Source organism: Panthera uncia (assembly GCF_023721935.1).
Source record: "Panthera uncia isolate 11264 chromosome C1 unlocalized genomic scaffold, Puncia_PCG_1.0 HiC_scaffold_4, whole genome shotgun sequence".
Lineage (NCBI taxonomy): Eukaryota > Metazoa > Chordata > Mammalia > Carnivora > Felidae > Panthera > Panthera uncia.
This window is the reverse complement of record NW_026057585.1, coordinates 62,069,343-62,083,523: the sequence shown is the minus strand read 5'-3', so window position 1 is coordinate 62,083,523 and position 14,181 is coordinate 62,069,343. Positions and strand designations below refer to the sequence as shown.

At 49.7% G+C, this 14,181-nt stretch overlaps 2 protein-coding genes across 4 annotated transcripts in view; one reads left to right on the top strand and one right to left on the bottom strand.

Moving 5' to 3' along the window:
• DIO1 (iodothyronine deiodinase 1) overlaps positions 1 to 10,040 on the top strand; it is a 39,445-nt gene extending 29,405 nt beyond the window's left edge. For both annotated transcript variants that reach the window (XM_049617142.1, XM_049617143.1), the window contains 3 exons: positions 1,915 to 2,058; positions 7,770 to 7,969; positions 9,952 to 10,040. In XM_049617142.1, the coding sequence (XP_049473099.1) occupies positions 1,915 to 2,058; positions 7,770 to 7,969; positions 9,952 to 10,020 (413 nt within the window). In that variant the 3' untranslated portion in view covers positions 10,021 to 10,040. The remainder of the gene's footprint in view (positions 1 to 1,914; positions 2,059 to 7,769; positions 7,970 to 9,951) is intronic.
• Positions 10,041 to 10,069: 29 nt separating this feature from the next.
• The window catches only part of IFT25 (intraflagellar transport 25), a 43,847-nt gene continuing 39,735 nt past the window's right edge, over positions 10,070 to 14,181 (bottom strand). Inside the window, exon 7 of one of the 2 annotated variants that reach the window (XM_049617145.1) lies at positions 10,070 to 10,836. In XM_049617145.1, the coding sequence (XP_049473102.1) occupies positions 10,759 to 10,836 (78 nt within the window). In that variant the 3' untranslated portion in view covers positions 10,070 to 10,758. The remainder of the gene's footprint in view (positions 10,837 to 14,181) is intronic. The other variant, XR_007454787.1, reaches the window with a different exon arrangement.

The following is a 14,181-nucleotide window of genomic DNA, read 5'->3' as shown; positions in this document are numbered from 1 at the left end:
GCAGCTCCCTGGAGTTACCCCCAATCTAAGGTGGGAGAGTTGCAGAAGGCTCCCACCCAGGGCCGGCTTCGTGGGTGTGGGACCAGTGAGTCATACGGGGTTCCACATTCGGAAGGGCCCCGTGCCTGGGGTTCAGTATTCTGCACTAGCTGTTTGAAATCCTTAATCACTGTATCTTTGAATCTGCATTTTGCAAGTGAGGCCTGCTGGGACAATGGGACCGGCCAGGGGACTTGGAGCCTTGGCTCATGCAGGATCCTGCCTCCCACAGCTTCCTCGCTCCCTGGGACACGTTCTCCACGACCCACTCTTACCCCGCTCAGATGCAGGGCTTGGCCAGCCTCCTTCCCATTGCTATCCAGTGACTGCTGCCTCCTTCTGACCCCAGAGAGGGCCTGGACGCAGACACGGGGAAGGTTGGGGTCCCGTGAGCCCATCCTTCCACGTCTCCTGGCAGAGCGTGGAGGCGGCCGTCCCCATCCTGGGCTGACAGCACCATGTGTACTGTGCTGAGTGTGTGGGGTAACATGGTGGGAGAAGCCTCTTGCCCATCTCCCCTCCCCCGTCAAGGAGCCGGGCACATGTCCCTGAATGGAGGTTGTTATATGCTGTGAGGTGGGGGGTGGGCATGCGGGAAGGGTGAATGTCTAGCTCAATTTCTGTGCTCCTAGTGGGGGCTTAGTGTGTTGATCTGGTGCTGCAGGGAGAGGCAAACTGGCAGCCACTGGCCACACACACACACACACATGCACACGAGCACCGAGTTTTGGGGCTCCTGGGTGACTGTGAGGGCCTGCATTCACCCCATGAATATCCCTCTGTCCGTGGGAACGTGACATTAAGTAGTAGCTAAAAAATACCATGCCAGTGCAGGAGAGAGACCACAGAAGAAAATCTGTTTATTTTAATATGTTTAGGGGCACTTCCCCTCCCCACTTTGTAAGCAAAGGGCTCAGCATTTTCATTTTGCACTGGGCCAGCAAATTATGTAGCCAGTCGTGTCCTCATCCTTCCTTCCCCTTGGTGGCATCCCCTTCACTGCCCCTCCCCCACTTCGTAGCTCAGGAATAAGACAGCCGATAACAACAGCTTACATTTATTGAGCACCTACTATAAGCCAGGCACCATTTTAAGCCCTTATCTGTACTACCTTCTTCAATCCTCAAAACGATCCTATATTATGACTGTTTGTGAATGAGGAAGGAAACGGAGGCTTTGAATGGGAAGAGTACTAAATTGAGAGTCTAGAAGCCAGAGTATTAATTTTAACTCCACCATTGACCCTGCTGCGTGGCCTGGAACAAGCCTATAAACAAGGGGGAAAATTGCCTACCTTGCGGTATACTAACCTCATCCCATGAGAAAACAGGTGCGTGCCTGCCTTATAAACTGCATGAGAGGGACTCTCTTTATCATTATTTTAATTACCACCTAGTGGCTGCAGGTGGGCTGCTGAGACCCCTTGATAACATGGCCTTATTGTGGAGAGGAGCAAACTGGCTCCAGCCTGTGTTCAGTCTTGCCCTGTAGGCTTCAGCCCCCCACTGTGGCCTGGCTTCATCTCTGAGGGAAAATAAAGGTGGTAACAGAATTTGGGCGCCTGGGTGGCTCAGTTGGTTAAGCATCTGACTCTTGATGCTTTGGCTCAAGTTATGATCTCACAGTTTGTGGTTTTAAGCCCCACATCGGGCTCTGCAGTAACCGTGTGGAGCCTGCTTGGGATTCTCTCTCCCTCCCTCTCTCTCTGTCCCTCCCCCTGTTCTTCCTCTCTCTCTCTCTCTCTCACAAAATAAACTTTAAAAAACATTTTTTTTTAATGGTGGTGATAGAAGTGAGGGCAGGAGTAAAGAAGTTACTGGCAAATCAATGCTGTGTGTAGATGACTGGTTGTTGCTGGTTCCGTTCCTGTTTCAGGCAACCGGCCATTGGTGCTGAATTTTGGAAGTTGTACCTGACCTTCATTTCTTTTCAAATTTGACCAGTTCAAGAGACTTATCGAAGACTTTTGCTCCATAGCAGACTTTCTCATCATCTACATCGAAGAAGCACACGCATCAGGTAGAGAGAGACGCCCTGCCCTTACCTCTTCCTACCTTCTCTTTTCTCTCCTGCTTCCCCCAGGCCCTGTCTCAAGGTTGGGGATTGGGGAGGAAGAGGAGTGAGGGAAAGAGCCCCACTATTCACTGCGTACCTGGCATCTTTCAGTCCCTGCTGGGTTTACCACCACTGCTAACTCCACCGCCTGTGCCTTCAACCGGGCACACAGAGCAGAAGACCTGGAGGGACAAGTCTCCCTGGCAGAGGACCCACGATTTTGAATGGATAAATAGGGAAATCAAGGGAGAGAAGCTAGTAGGAGGAATTTAGACCGGAATGACTGCCCTAGAGCTACTTGTGAAATCCAGCCTAAGACTCTTCCAAGCTCAAAGGGACACTGGTTCACCCCAGTCAATGGTTCCCAAGCTGTAGTGAGCCTCAAAAGCACCCAGAAGGCTTGTTAAAACAGACTGCTGGAGCCCACCCCAGAGTTTATCAGTTAGATCTGAGATTTTGAATTTCTGCCAAGCTCCCGGTGATGCTGAAGCTGCTGGTCTGGGGACCACACTTTGAGAACCACTGCTCCAGGCTAACTTTCATCTGGGGCAGGCATTCTTTCTTCAGCCCCTAACAGGTGGCCACACATCTTCATTACTTCACGTTTAATCTTGTTCCTTTCCTGGGCAGCTCTCTTCGGGAGAGCTCTCCCTGAAACTCCTAGAGCTCATGGTCTAAGCCCTTTGAACTTGACAGAATGGTCAGACACACTCCTATCTCCCGATTTTTGAGGGGGTTGGACCCATGAGTGTGGCCCAACTCTCAAACCCAAAGACTGAAGAAGGCAAGTGGGACGGGTGTCATTTACTCGCCCACCTCCCACAGGATTTGTCGGTCCCCAGCCTCTGGCAGAGCCCATGTCGCAGAATCAGAGCTCAGCAAAAGTTGGATGAATGAGCGTGCTTAGGCCAGTATTAGCCTTGCTGGTTTATCCATGTGCTATCAAGTGTAGGCTGCTATTAATTATCAGCAAAGATGGCCCAGCAGCGCTTTCTCCAATATGCTCCCTGGATCCCTGAAGTCAGAGCTACTTGGGTTGCTTGTTAAAAATGGATATTCCAGGGACACCTGGGTGGCTCAGTCGGTTAAAAGTCTCACTTCGGCTCAGGTCATGATCTTGCAGCTAGTGGGCTTGAGCCCTGCATCGGGCTCTGTGCCGACAGCTCAGAGCCTGGAGCGTGCTTCGGATTCTGTGTCTCCCTCTCTCTCTGCCCCTCCCCAGCTCGTGCTCTGTCTCTCTCCCCCTCTCTCTCAAAAATAAATAAGCATTAGAAAAATAAAAAAAAAAAAAGGATATTCCAGGGCCCCACCCAGGCCCATTGCATCCTGATTTATTGCACCCAAAGGTTTGAGAACTTCTTTCAACTTAATACTGTGTTCATTTCACTGGCGGCTTCTGTCCTCATTAAGGGTTTGGGGCAACCTAAAATATTAGCTAGCATAGGGGAATAGGTACACAAGAGATTCATTATACTGTTCACTCTACGTTTATGTACTTTAAAACTTTTCCATAACGCAATTGAAAAGCGTGTGGGTAACAGGAGAGCAAATGCTAGCTCAGTGTGCCTCCGGGTCAAACACTCCTTTGGGAGAGCAGCAGCCAGGAGCTCCAGAGAGAGAATTTGGGCACCTTCAGGTGTCTGTGGTCTCCATGGCCGAGAGGAGACATTGACTTGATGTCATCACAGCCGGCAGCCGAAGCTCAGCCAAAGCTGATTTAACTGTCCTGGGGCAGCACTTAAACTTGAACGTGCGTGTCAATGACCTGGGGACCTCAGCCGGTTCTGGCTCAGCAGTGCCGCAGTGCAGCTCCCCAGGGGAGGTTGAGGCTGCTGGTGCAGAGACCACACTTGTAGTGACAAGGTCCTGGAGGATCCAGCTTTAATCTCTAAAGGAACAAGTTGTAAACCGTGACAAGAGGGGTGGATCATCACAGAAATGGTTTCTGGTCCTGGTATCTGTCCTGTTCCTCCTGGAGTCAGCCCCAATAGGTTTAACTTTTCCAGAACCTCAAAGCCTTTGAGGAAGGACTTCCTCACCCTGTTCTGACAGTTTTCTTGCCCCTGTGCTTTGCCACTCCTAGTTCAGGCATTTCTTCCTTCTCCCCATCTCTTTCCCCGGGGGTACTTGTTTCTGTCAACCAGACAGGAGGGAGTATGGCCTGAACCCCAAAATTAAAATGCACAGAGCCAGTATCCACCAATCCCACCAGGTCTGGGACCTGTGGCCCAAGTCAGCTGGCTTCCTTTTCCTCCCCACGCCACATGTTTGTCCGGGTAAATTACAGGGAGGCATGAGGCATGGTGGGAAGAACACGGACTTTGGAGCTCCAGACCTGAGTACGGCTCCTGGCTCCATCACGTGCTGGCCACGTGACCTTGGACAGCTTCCCTGCCGTGCCCACTTCTGCCACACTGAAACAGGATGGCAACACCAACCTCACACTCACTTGACGATGTTTAATGAGAACCTGCTGTGTGCCAGCCCTGGGCTGGGCTCAGGGATATTGAGACAAATGACACACACAGTTCCTGCCTCTCAGGAACTCACAGTTAAAGCTGGGGAAGCAAGTCACTGCTCCTCTCTGGGCCTCCATGGTCTCAGCTTCAGGATGAGAATGAGAATCCCGCCTGACCTCCCGTGGGTGGCTGTTGTGAAGCCCCAGTGAGCCAATTGTTGCACGAGACTGACTACCTACACGTGAGGCCAATGTAGGCCGGTGTTACCGTCATCTACAAAGTTTTGGTGTCTTGGGGCAGGTAATAATTACTTTACACTATGGCCAGGCACTTGTATCTTGGTGTGAATTTCTCCTGAGAGCTGGTTTTTCTTGGAGTAAGGTTCCTGAGCAGAGGACTCTGCTGATAGACTTAATCAACTTATATTACCCTGGGAGGCAGCTATTACTGTAAACACAGGCCACGTGGCTTCTGAAGGAACCCATGACCACATTACCCGGGTCCCAGGCTCCCCAGAAATGAGGCAAGTAGAAGGGCAAGGCCGGTAGCACTTTATGGCTGTTTTTTTCAAACTGTGGGCCCATTAACTAATGAGTACCACTTCCTGTAAGCAGGCAGAGGGGCACCTTGGCAAATGAGGCCAATTGAAAATCCCCTCCTGTTTAAAGTTAAGCAGTCAGGGGTGCCTGGGTGGCCCAGTCGGTTAGGGGTCCGACTTCGGCTCAGGTCATGATCTTGCGGTCCGTGAGTTCGAGCCCCGCATCGTGCTCTGTGCTGACAGCTCAGAGCCTGGAGCCTGTTTCTGATTCTGTGTCTCCCTCTCTCTCTGACCCTCCCCTGTTCATGTTCTGTCTCTTTCTGTCTCAAAAATAAATACATGTTAAAAAAAATTAAAAAAAAAATAAAGTTAAGCAGTCAAAGTGGTTTGGGGCATCTCCAGAGCAAAGTAGCAGTATTCTGCAGGACAGAATAAAAACTGGGTTCTTTCCCACCTGTCTGTTATTTAGGGCACTCGGGCAAAATAAACCAGTATTTTTCAGGCAGCTTCTATGAAGGGATTTCCGTATAAGTTACCTCATACAAGCCGTTGCACAGCCATCTGCAACATAGGTTCTATTAATACCATAACATATGGGGAAGCTGAGAATTTAAAGAGATTTCAGGGGTGCCTGGGAGGCTCAGTTGGTTGAGCATCCAACTTCGGCTCAGGTCGTGATCTCACGGCTTATGGGTTCGAGCCCTGCATTGGGCTGTGTGCTGACAGCACAGAGCCTGGAGCCTGCTTCGGATTCTGCTTCTCCCTCTTTCCCTGCCCCCTCACTTGCTCGTGCTCTGTCTGTCTCTCTCTCTGCAAAATAAATAAGCATTAAAAAATTTTTTTAAAGAGATTTCAAGATCCTGCCCGATATCATACAGCTGAGTGTGTCAGGGAAGGCTTCCTGGAGGGCAGTTGAGTGGTTCTCAACTGAGGGTGGTTTTGTCCCCCAAGGGGTATTTGGCAATGTCTGGAGATGTTTTTGGTTGTCACAAATTGTCAGAGCGGTGCTGACACCTAGTGAGTAGAGGCCAAAGATGCTGCTCAACATCGGGGAACACTCAGGATGGCACCCCCCCCACCAAATGTCAATAGTCCCAACGTTGAGAAGCACCATGGTAGAGGTGGGCCTCTTAATTTTTTTTATGTTTATTTATTTTTGAAAGAGAGAGAGACAGAGACTGAGCGGTCTCAGGGGAGGGGCAGAGAAAGAGGGATACACAGAATCCGAAGCAGGCTCCGGGCTCCGAGCTGTGTCAGCACAGAGCCGGATGTGGGGCTTGAACTCACAAGCTGTGAGATCATGACCTGAGCCGAAGTCAGACGCTTAACCGACTGGGCCACCTAAACGCCCCAAGGTGAGCCTTAAAAGGACAGGTAGGATCTCAAATGTGGAAGAGATGGTAAGGAGACAGGGAAGAGAGGGGGCGGCATCATTTGAGGAGGATTCACTTCAGCTAGACGTGGGAGGACAGGGAGCCGTGACCGGAAGTACGCATGGAGAGAGATGGTCGGGATCATTACACGCTATGCCAAGGAGCCGGTCCTATAACTGGTTTGTAAGGAGAGAAACAAATCTGATTACATTTTGTGTTGGTAGCATTGCCAGAGATCTTTGGATGATGGGTTAGAGAGGAGCAAGATCAGGAGGGAGGCAGGGATACTTCTTAGGAGAAGTTGAAAGTAAGGTCATTGCCAGGCCAGCAGTTGTACTTGGCTGTCGGCTCACCCTGAGTGGCAGGCACCCTGGGGCTGTCCGGACAGCCCACCAGCAGCAGTGCCAGAAGTCATAGGAAAGAGAAGGTTCTGTTGCCCTCACACCGTGGGTGAAGGCGGCACCGTGATGAAGAGGGTGGAAGTGAGAGGCAGCTTGGGGGGTTGTGGGTCAAGGGGTCCCAGGTGTTTCACCCACCTGGCTGGAGCAGAGGCTGGAGGAATGTAGGTGAGACGGGCCAGGTCACTGGGGAGATCTATCCCGAGGATGACAGGGAGCCATGAAAAGCCACGGCCGGAGAATGCCATGGTCAGGTTTGCATTTTGGAAAGAACATTCTGGTGGAGAATAATTAGAAGAGGGAGATTGTCTAGATTCTGGATAGTAGTTCTCAGACTTCAGTGTGTGTGTTAGAATCATTTGGAAGGCTGTGAAAACACATTGGTGGGCCCCATTCCCGGTCAGTCTAGGATGCGGCCTGAGAATTAGCAATAAAGCCCCAGGTGAGGCCAGCACTGCTCTTCTGGACGGAATGCCTGCAGAGAACTACTGCTCTAGACCCTTGCCTCTCAGAATGTGGTCCAGGGACCAAGCAGCCTTGGCCTCCTAAGCACCAGCTAGACTCTCAGTGCCACCCTAGACAGACCGGATCAGGATCTTCCTTTAACAAGGTCCTCATGAGGATCAAATGCACATTCAAATTCGGGAAGCACTGGCCTATTGGACTCTCTCATGCTGAAGAGCTGAGGTCTGGGAGTCAGGATACCTAGGCTTTGTTTTTGGGTCAGTCAGTATCTCCCTATGTGATCTCATGCATTCACACATAATAGGACACTGGGCCAAATCATGGTCAAGGGCTCATCTGGGACCCTCCGTTAAAAAGGGGTGGGGATGGGGATGGGGGTATTTAATCTGCGGAAAATATGCGCCATGCCTGTGAGGCCCGCTGCCCATCCTTTCTTTTGCAGATGGCTGGGCTTTCAAGAACAACGTGAACATCAGGAATCATCGGAATCTCCAGGACCGCCTGCAGGCAGCCTGCTTGCTGCTGGACAGGAGCCCCCAGTGCCCTGTGGTGGTAGACACAATGAAGAACCAAAGCAGCCGGCTCTATGCAGCGCTGCCCGAGAGACTCTATGTGCTCCAGGCAGGCAGGATCCTCTACAAGGTGGTGCCCAGGGGCAAGGGGCCCAGGGCGGGTGAGGGTGGAAAGGGCTTCGTATCAGGCAGATTGGCATTCAAGTTGTTGCCCAGCCATTTACCGGCATGTGACCGGGGGCAAGTCCTTTCCTGTCTTGGAGTTTCCCTTTCCTCTTCTGCAAAATGAAGGTTCTGGCCCCCCCCCTCACGGGAGGTGAAATAATGGGACTTTCCTGTCCCTAGTATTTGGACTGGAGCCGCAGCCTCCTGGCTGCCTTCTACACCCAGAAGACTGGCCCAGCCCTAGTTCAGTTTGAAGCTGAATGAGAGGATGTAGTTTCCATTTCCTAAACAATGCTCGGAGGACATTGACTTGCCCAAGGTCACACTGCGCAAGGCTCTGATTTCAGTTCTAAATCCTTTGAATGGGACAGGCCAGGAGTGGGAGGGTCTGAAGCTGCTAATCTCCGAGGCCGGCCTGAACCTGGTGGGGGTTGTAGGAGGGGGAAGAGAGCAAACCCTGTAGTTAAGAGCTGGAAATGCCAAAGCAGGGATTCAAGGCAGGAATTGAGTCCTGGCTTCCTTTCTGGTGATTGTGTCCCCATTAGGACTTCCAGCCTGGCCAGGGTGGGGGGTGTAAGCACAGCCTCTGACCACTCGGGCACTGTTGGCCTCCCCTGAGAGGGCAGAAACTGTTTTATAGCTGCCTTAGGGGTTTCAAGCCTTGGAGAGCACATGAAGCCCAACCATGTGGATGCTCCCCTGCCCACGTGTCAAGCTGGCCCTACTTACGCGGGTAAAATGAGCAACAATTTGCAGATGAATCCCCAGGGTGCCAAGGGCCACAGGACAAGAATTCAGGTCCTTCTTCCTTTCTCCTCCCCAGAGACATGGCTCTAAGATGGCACGATGGAGGCCAAGCAGGGTTAGGCCCCGTGCAAGGACTGGCAACACAAAAACGATTTGAAAATGGCCCACCCCTTACTTGGAGGTGCTCACAGTCTGGAGGATGAGGAGGACACACATAGAGTGCCCCAGTGTCCCAAGTGCTGTGACACTCCAGAGCAGGGATCAGCAAACCTTTTCTGCAAAGGGCCAGACTATAAATTATTTTTGACTTTGTGGACCAAATAATCCCGGCGACAACCATTCAGTCCTGCTGTCCGAGCACAAAAACAGCGTAGACGATATGTAAATGAAAGAGTGTGAGCATCAGGACACATTTGGCTCTCAGACTGTAAATTTCCTGACCCCTGAGGAAGAGAGGTAGGCTCTTTAGAGGTGGTGACAGTTGCTTGAGGCTTAAAGGCCAGGAAGCCAGCCACATGAGCACGGTGAGTGAAAATCATGGCAAATATAGGGAAGAAGGTGAGCAAAGGCACTGAGGCATGTTAGGGCAGGGTGTGAATGGAGAGTTGGGGCATTTAGGTGACTGGGGCTCCTTCCGGGCCAAGGAGTCCAGCCTACCTCTTAGGGCGGAGGAGAGCCAGTGGGAGTTTCGAGCAGGAGACAGGCATGACTAGATCTGTATTTTAGAAAGATCACTGGCTATAGGGTGAGGCATTGACTGGAGGGGGCAGGGACTGAGGACTGGGGATAGTCAGGAGGTGGGATGGCTGCCCAAGTAGGGAATGAAGAGGGCTGAACTAGGGCATGGGGATTGGAGAGGCAGAGGTGGTTCTGATGGATAGAGAAGATAACGCCTATCTAAAGGTCGAATTATGGAAGAACAGCTTATTTGTAGAGACCCCTTTCTCCTTTGAAACTATTCACTTTACCCCCTCTGGTTCTCCTCAGACTTCTCTGTCCAGTCTGCCCATTAGATGTGAGTGCCATTCCACACTCTCCCCCTGGGTGATCCCATCCGCTTTATGGTTGCATCTGCCATTGTCTACACCATCCTGACAACTCCCATGTAGCTATCACCAGCCCAGTTCTCTCAGCTAAGCTCCAGACCTGCTAATTCCTGCAAGTCGGAAATCTGGGAATGCTGATTTTTCTCTCTTACAGGGTAAACCTGGCCCTTGGAACTATCATCCAGAGGAAGTTCGCGCTGTTCTGGAAAAGCTCCACAGTTAGTCTGGGCAGATCCCCCAGCCCTAGGTGATCAGCAGGAGGGCTCTTCAAGTCCTGGCTCTCCCCCCAGCCCATGTGGCTTTTACCTCTTGACCTGTATCCCCAGCTGAACTACCAGCTCAGAGCTCTCTGATCTAGCCGAACAACTGTAGTCAGAAAACGAAGCAGCAAGTGAGCTGAATGTTAAAGACTGTACAGAATGTCAATGCTGCCCCCACGCAGAGACCACATTCATTGCACGTGGTCCCCATCTCCAGCCACTCTGATACCAAGTGGTGACATACGGCAGTCCTCACGTCAGGTAGATTCATTCCACCAAATTTGCCGTTTCTGGAACTGATCGTCTAAGACGCTAAATTGGTTTTTAGAACCAAGCATGGGGAGAACTCCTGTTGTGGAGAGAGAGATGAGGAATTGAAAGCTGTCGTTCATTGATGTGGAAGCTCGTATTTGAAACTGTTTCTCTGGTTTCTTTGCAAGCCTCCTAAGGGTCATTTGTGTTACATTACATCAGACTCATGGATAACCATTGGTATTGATCTGTTTTAACTCTGCTTCTTTTCACGTTTGTCTATGACGGCCACAGTGCAAAGTGAACACAGCTGTGACTTGACTTGAATGAAAATGTTTTAAGATGCAGTAAAGCTAATACAGAATGATTAAAACACCTCAGGCTATTTGGGATGGCTTCGGTGTGATCTTTACATTTCCTTTTCCAATTTGTGTCAGCCTGTTTCAGCTTTAATTATAGCCCGGTGTGATCTGATCAGCAAAAATACCATACGCTGGAGGTGCCTCATTTGGTCCAGGGGCCGTTGCCTTTAAAGAAAAAAAAAACATTTTGATTCACATTGGAATCAAGCTACCTTCACAACATGACATAAAAGAATGGACTTGGGAGACATTTCTCCTTTTCTTTTTTAATTTTTTTAAATGTTTTATTTATTTTTGAGGGAGAGAGAGAGACAGAGTATGAGCAGGGGAGGGGCAGAGAGAGAGGGAGACACAGAACCTGAAGCAGGCTCCAGGCTCCCAGCTGTCAGCACAGAGCCTGAAGCGGGGCTCGAACCCACAAGCAGCGAGATCATGACCGGACCTGAAGTCGGACACCCAACTGACTGAGCCACCCAGGTGCCCCGGGAGACATTTTTCTAACATGAAAACATTCTCTTTGGCTCTGCCTTAGTTGCCACAATGTTAATACTATTAACGTTGCTATTTTATTTTTTTAAAAAAGTTCTCTCTAATCATCTACCAGGTACCCACTTTCAGATATGTTAACTCATCTAATCTTCATATATTTCAAAGAGGAAATTATTATCCCCATTTTCTAGATGAGGAACTCAAGGCTCAGAGTTAAGTAACTTGTGAAAGGTCTCAGAACTAGTAAGTAAGCCACAGAGATTCAAACCCCACCTCTAAGTTCAAGCCAGAGTCCTGGCCCTGTTCCCTGCTAGCTGTGGGACTTTGGCTAAGCTGCCTTGGTATCTTGAACTATATAATGGGATATCAACAGCGCCTGCTGCATACACGATTCATGAGTAAAGCACTCAGAAAATGCTACTCTTGGAAAGAGTAAAGCACTGTACCTGCCTTGGAGAAAATGCCATGGATGTGTTGGCCATTATTATTTCACAACTGCCTCCTTGGGCCCCCTTTTTAGGGAGTGGGGAATGGAGGGAAGGCAGGACAGTAGGGACACTGGATAAAAATTCTTCACCCTGCCACAGCAATGCTGGCATGAGTTTGTGAGGTTAGACAGAGAATGAGTAGCTGGGAAAATGGCGGGGCTAACGCACAGCCGAGCACTGTCCTTCCTAAATACCAAGTTCCACAAAAGGAGACAGCGGCTAAGGCCATGCTCCTCTGAACCACTTCCCAGATGGTCCCCCGATTCATGCCTCTAAATGCACAGAAAGCTCCCAGTTTTCAGTGAACAATAGTGGCTGGAACTGAGGAGGTTTTAGAATGTTAAAATAGACCCCAAGCGTGCCAATTGAATTCTCTTCAGTTTAATGCTTCAGACATTGAGCACTGAGTCTTTTCTGGGTGCTAAGAAATGCATAGATGGACAAGGTCCAGCTATATTGTTCTCCAGCAGCTTAACCTCGTGGGGGACTAGGCATACATGGCAATGACCGTAACTCAAAGCAAATACTATGGAGACAGCTGAGATAAGACTGATCAGGGGCGCCTGGGTGGCTCAGTCGGTTGAGCGTCCGACTTTGGCTCAGGTCATGATCTCACCGTTCGTGGGTTTGAGCCCCGTGTTGGGCTCTGTGCTGACAGCTCAGAGCCTGGAGCCTGCTTCGGATTCTGTGTCTCCCTCTCTCTCTGCCCCTCCCCTGCTTGCACTCTATCTCTGTTCCTTTCTTGAAAAAATAAACAAACTTAAAAAAAAAAAAAAAAGACTAACTGATCTGGGAGTATAGAGGAGAGAGCAATCCCTCGGAGCTAGGTGGGTCTGGGAAAGCCTGTCATAGGTGGGGGCATTTGGGCTTGGTCCTCAAGGAGGCCCAGGCCTTCCGGAACGGAAACCTGGAGAACATGGAAAGGGAAGAGGGTGTTAAAGCAGAGAAACCTACACGGCAAAGATGGAAAAAAGACCAAGTGCAGGGGACTCAAGAGGTTTGGACTCAACTCTAATTCTGCTGAACTGGCCACAGACTATTTCATTTCTGGTAAGCTCAGCCATGAATTTAAGAATGTATGTTAATACATTTCATCCAGCATAGTTAGGGGTTCGACTGAGGAAGGATTCAGGATACCTATTTTGTCATATAGATTACATCACTGAAAGTCTCAAGTCGGGGGCGCTTGGGTGGCTCAGTCGGTTGAGTGTCTAACTCTTGATTTCAGCTCAGGTCAGGATTCCGGGGTAGTGGGCTCAAACCCCACGTGGGGCTCCACACTCAATGTGGAGCCTGCTTGGGGTCCTCTCTCTCCCTCTGCCCCTCCCCCCTTGCTTTCTCTAGAAAAAAAAAGTCTCAAGTAGGTTTTTCAAGAAAAGCACATGGGGCTTGTATTCCCTGAATGAAGTCTTACATATTTGCAGCCTCCGGTCTATTGTCTGTAAGCCTGCAGGATACCTGGCTGGGTTTTAGACTCTTGTGTTTCAGTCTCTTTACCTCAGAGATTTGCAGATATAGCTTCACTGTTGTCTACAAGTCCTGAGAAGAAAAGTCTGAGGCCAGCCTGATTACTCCTAGCACTTCCTGAATTGCTTTTATTCTGCCCCAAACCTGTCAAATTCTTTCTTTACACTTGAGATTCAGTAACTTCACCAAGACATAGTCCAGTGGTGATTGTTCTAGTATCGAAATGTCCTGTAATACCGCTATATGTCTGAATGGTTGTGTCCCCCCACCCCTGCCAGATCCATATGCTAGCCCAAAAGCCCAGCATGATAGTATCAGGGCAGTCCTGGGAGGAATGCTGAATGAATCATCCTTCGGGAGGGACCCCTTTGGGATGAGATTAGCGTGTTTATAAAAGAGGCCCCAGAGAGCTAGCTTGTCTCCTTCCACCATGTGAGGACACAAGAAGTCTGCAACCCCAGAAGAGGGCCCTCACCTGACCTTGCTGGCACCCCGATCTCAGACTTCTGGACTCTGGAACTGTAAGAAATAAATTTCTGTTGTCTATAAGCCACCCAGCATATGGCATTCTTGTTATGCTACTCTAAACAACTAAGGCACATATAACATCCTCTTCTGGTCTTAAGCTTTAATTCTTCTTATTTTTTTTATTTATTTTTTTTTAAATTTCAAGGACATTCTCTTCAGTTGCCTGGAACATCTTTTCTGTTGTATTTTGTCCTACTCTCTTAGGAACTATAATTAAGTATGCTGTATCCCTGTTCTTCCATAGCTATTCTCTGTAACTATTTTTTAAATCTGTGTTCTATTTCATTCCGTGATTTTTCTCAATCTCTCTCCTCTGACCCGGATTCTTCCTAAACTGGGTTTATTATTGAGCCAGATAAAGTTTGTTGGTTCTCACCCATTCCCATCTGCCCACCCTCTCCTCTGGATTTCAGGGACCTGGAAGCCTGAAGACTGACTGTGTTCTGCTTAGGTTCTGCCACTGGGAAGCGCTGGTGGGAGATTAGAAGGTGGGTAGAAGGGAGAAGCCATTTTTCCCATATCTGGCTATAGGGATGGA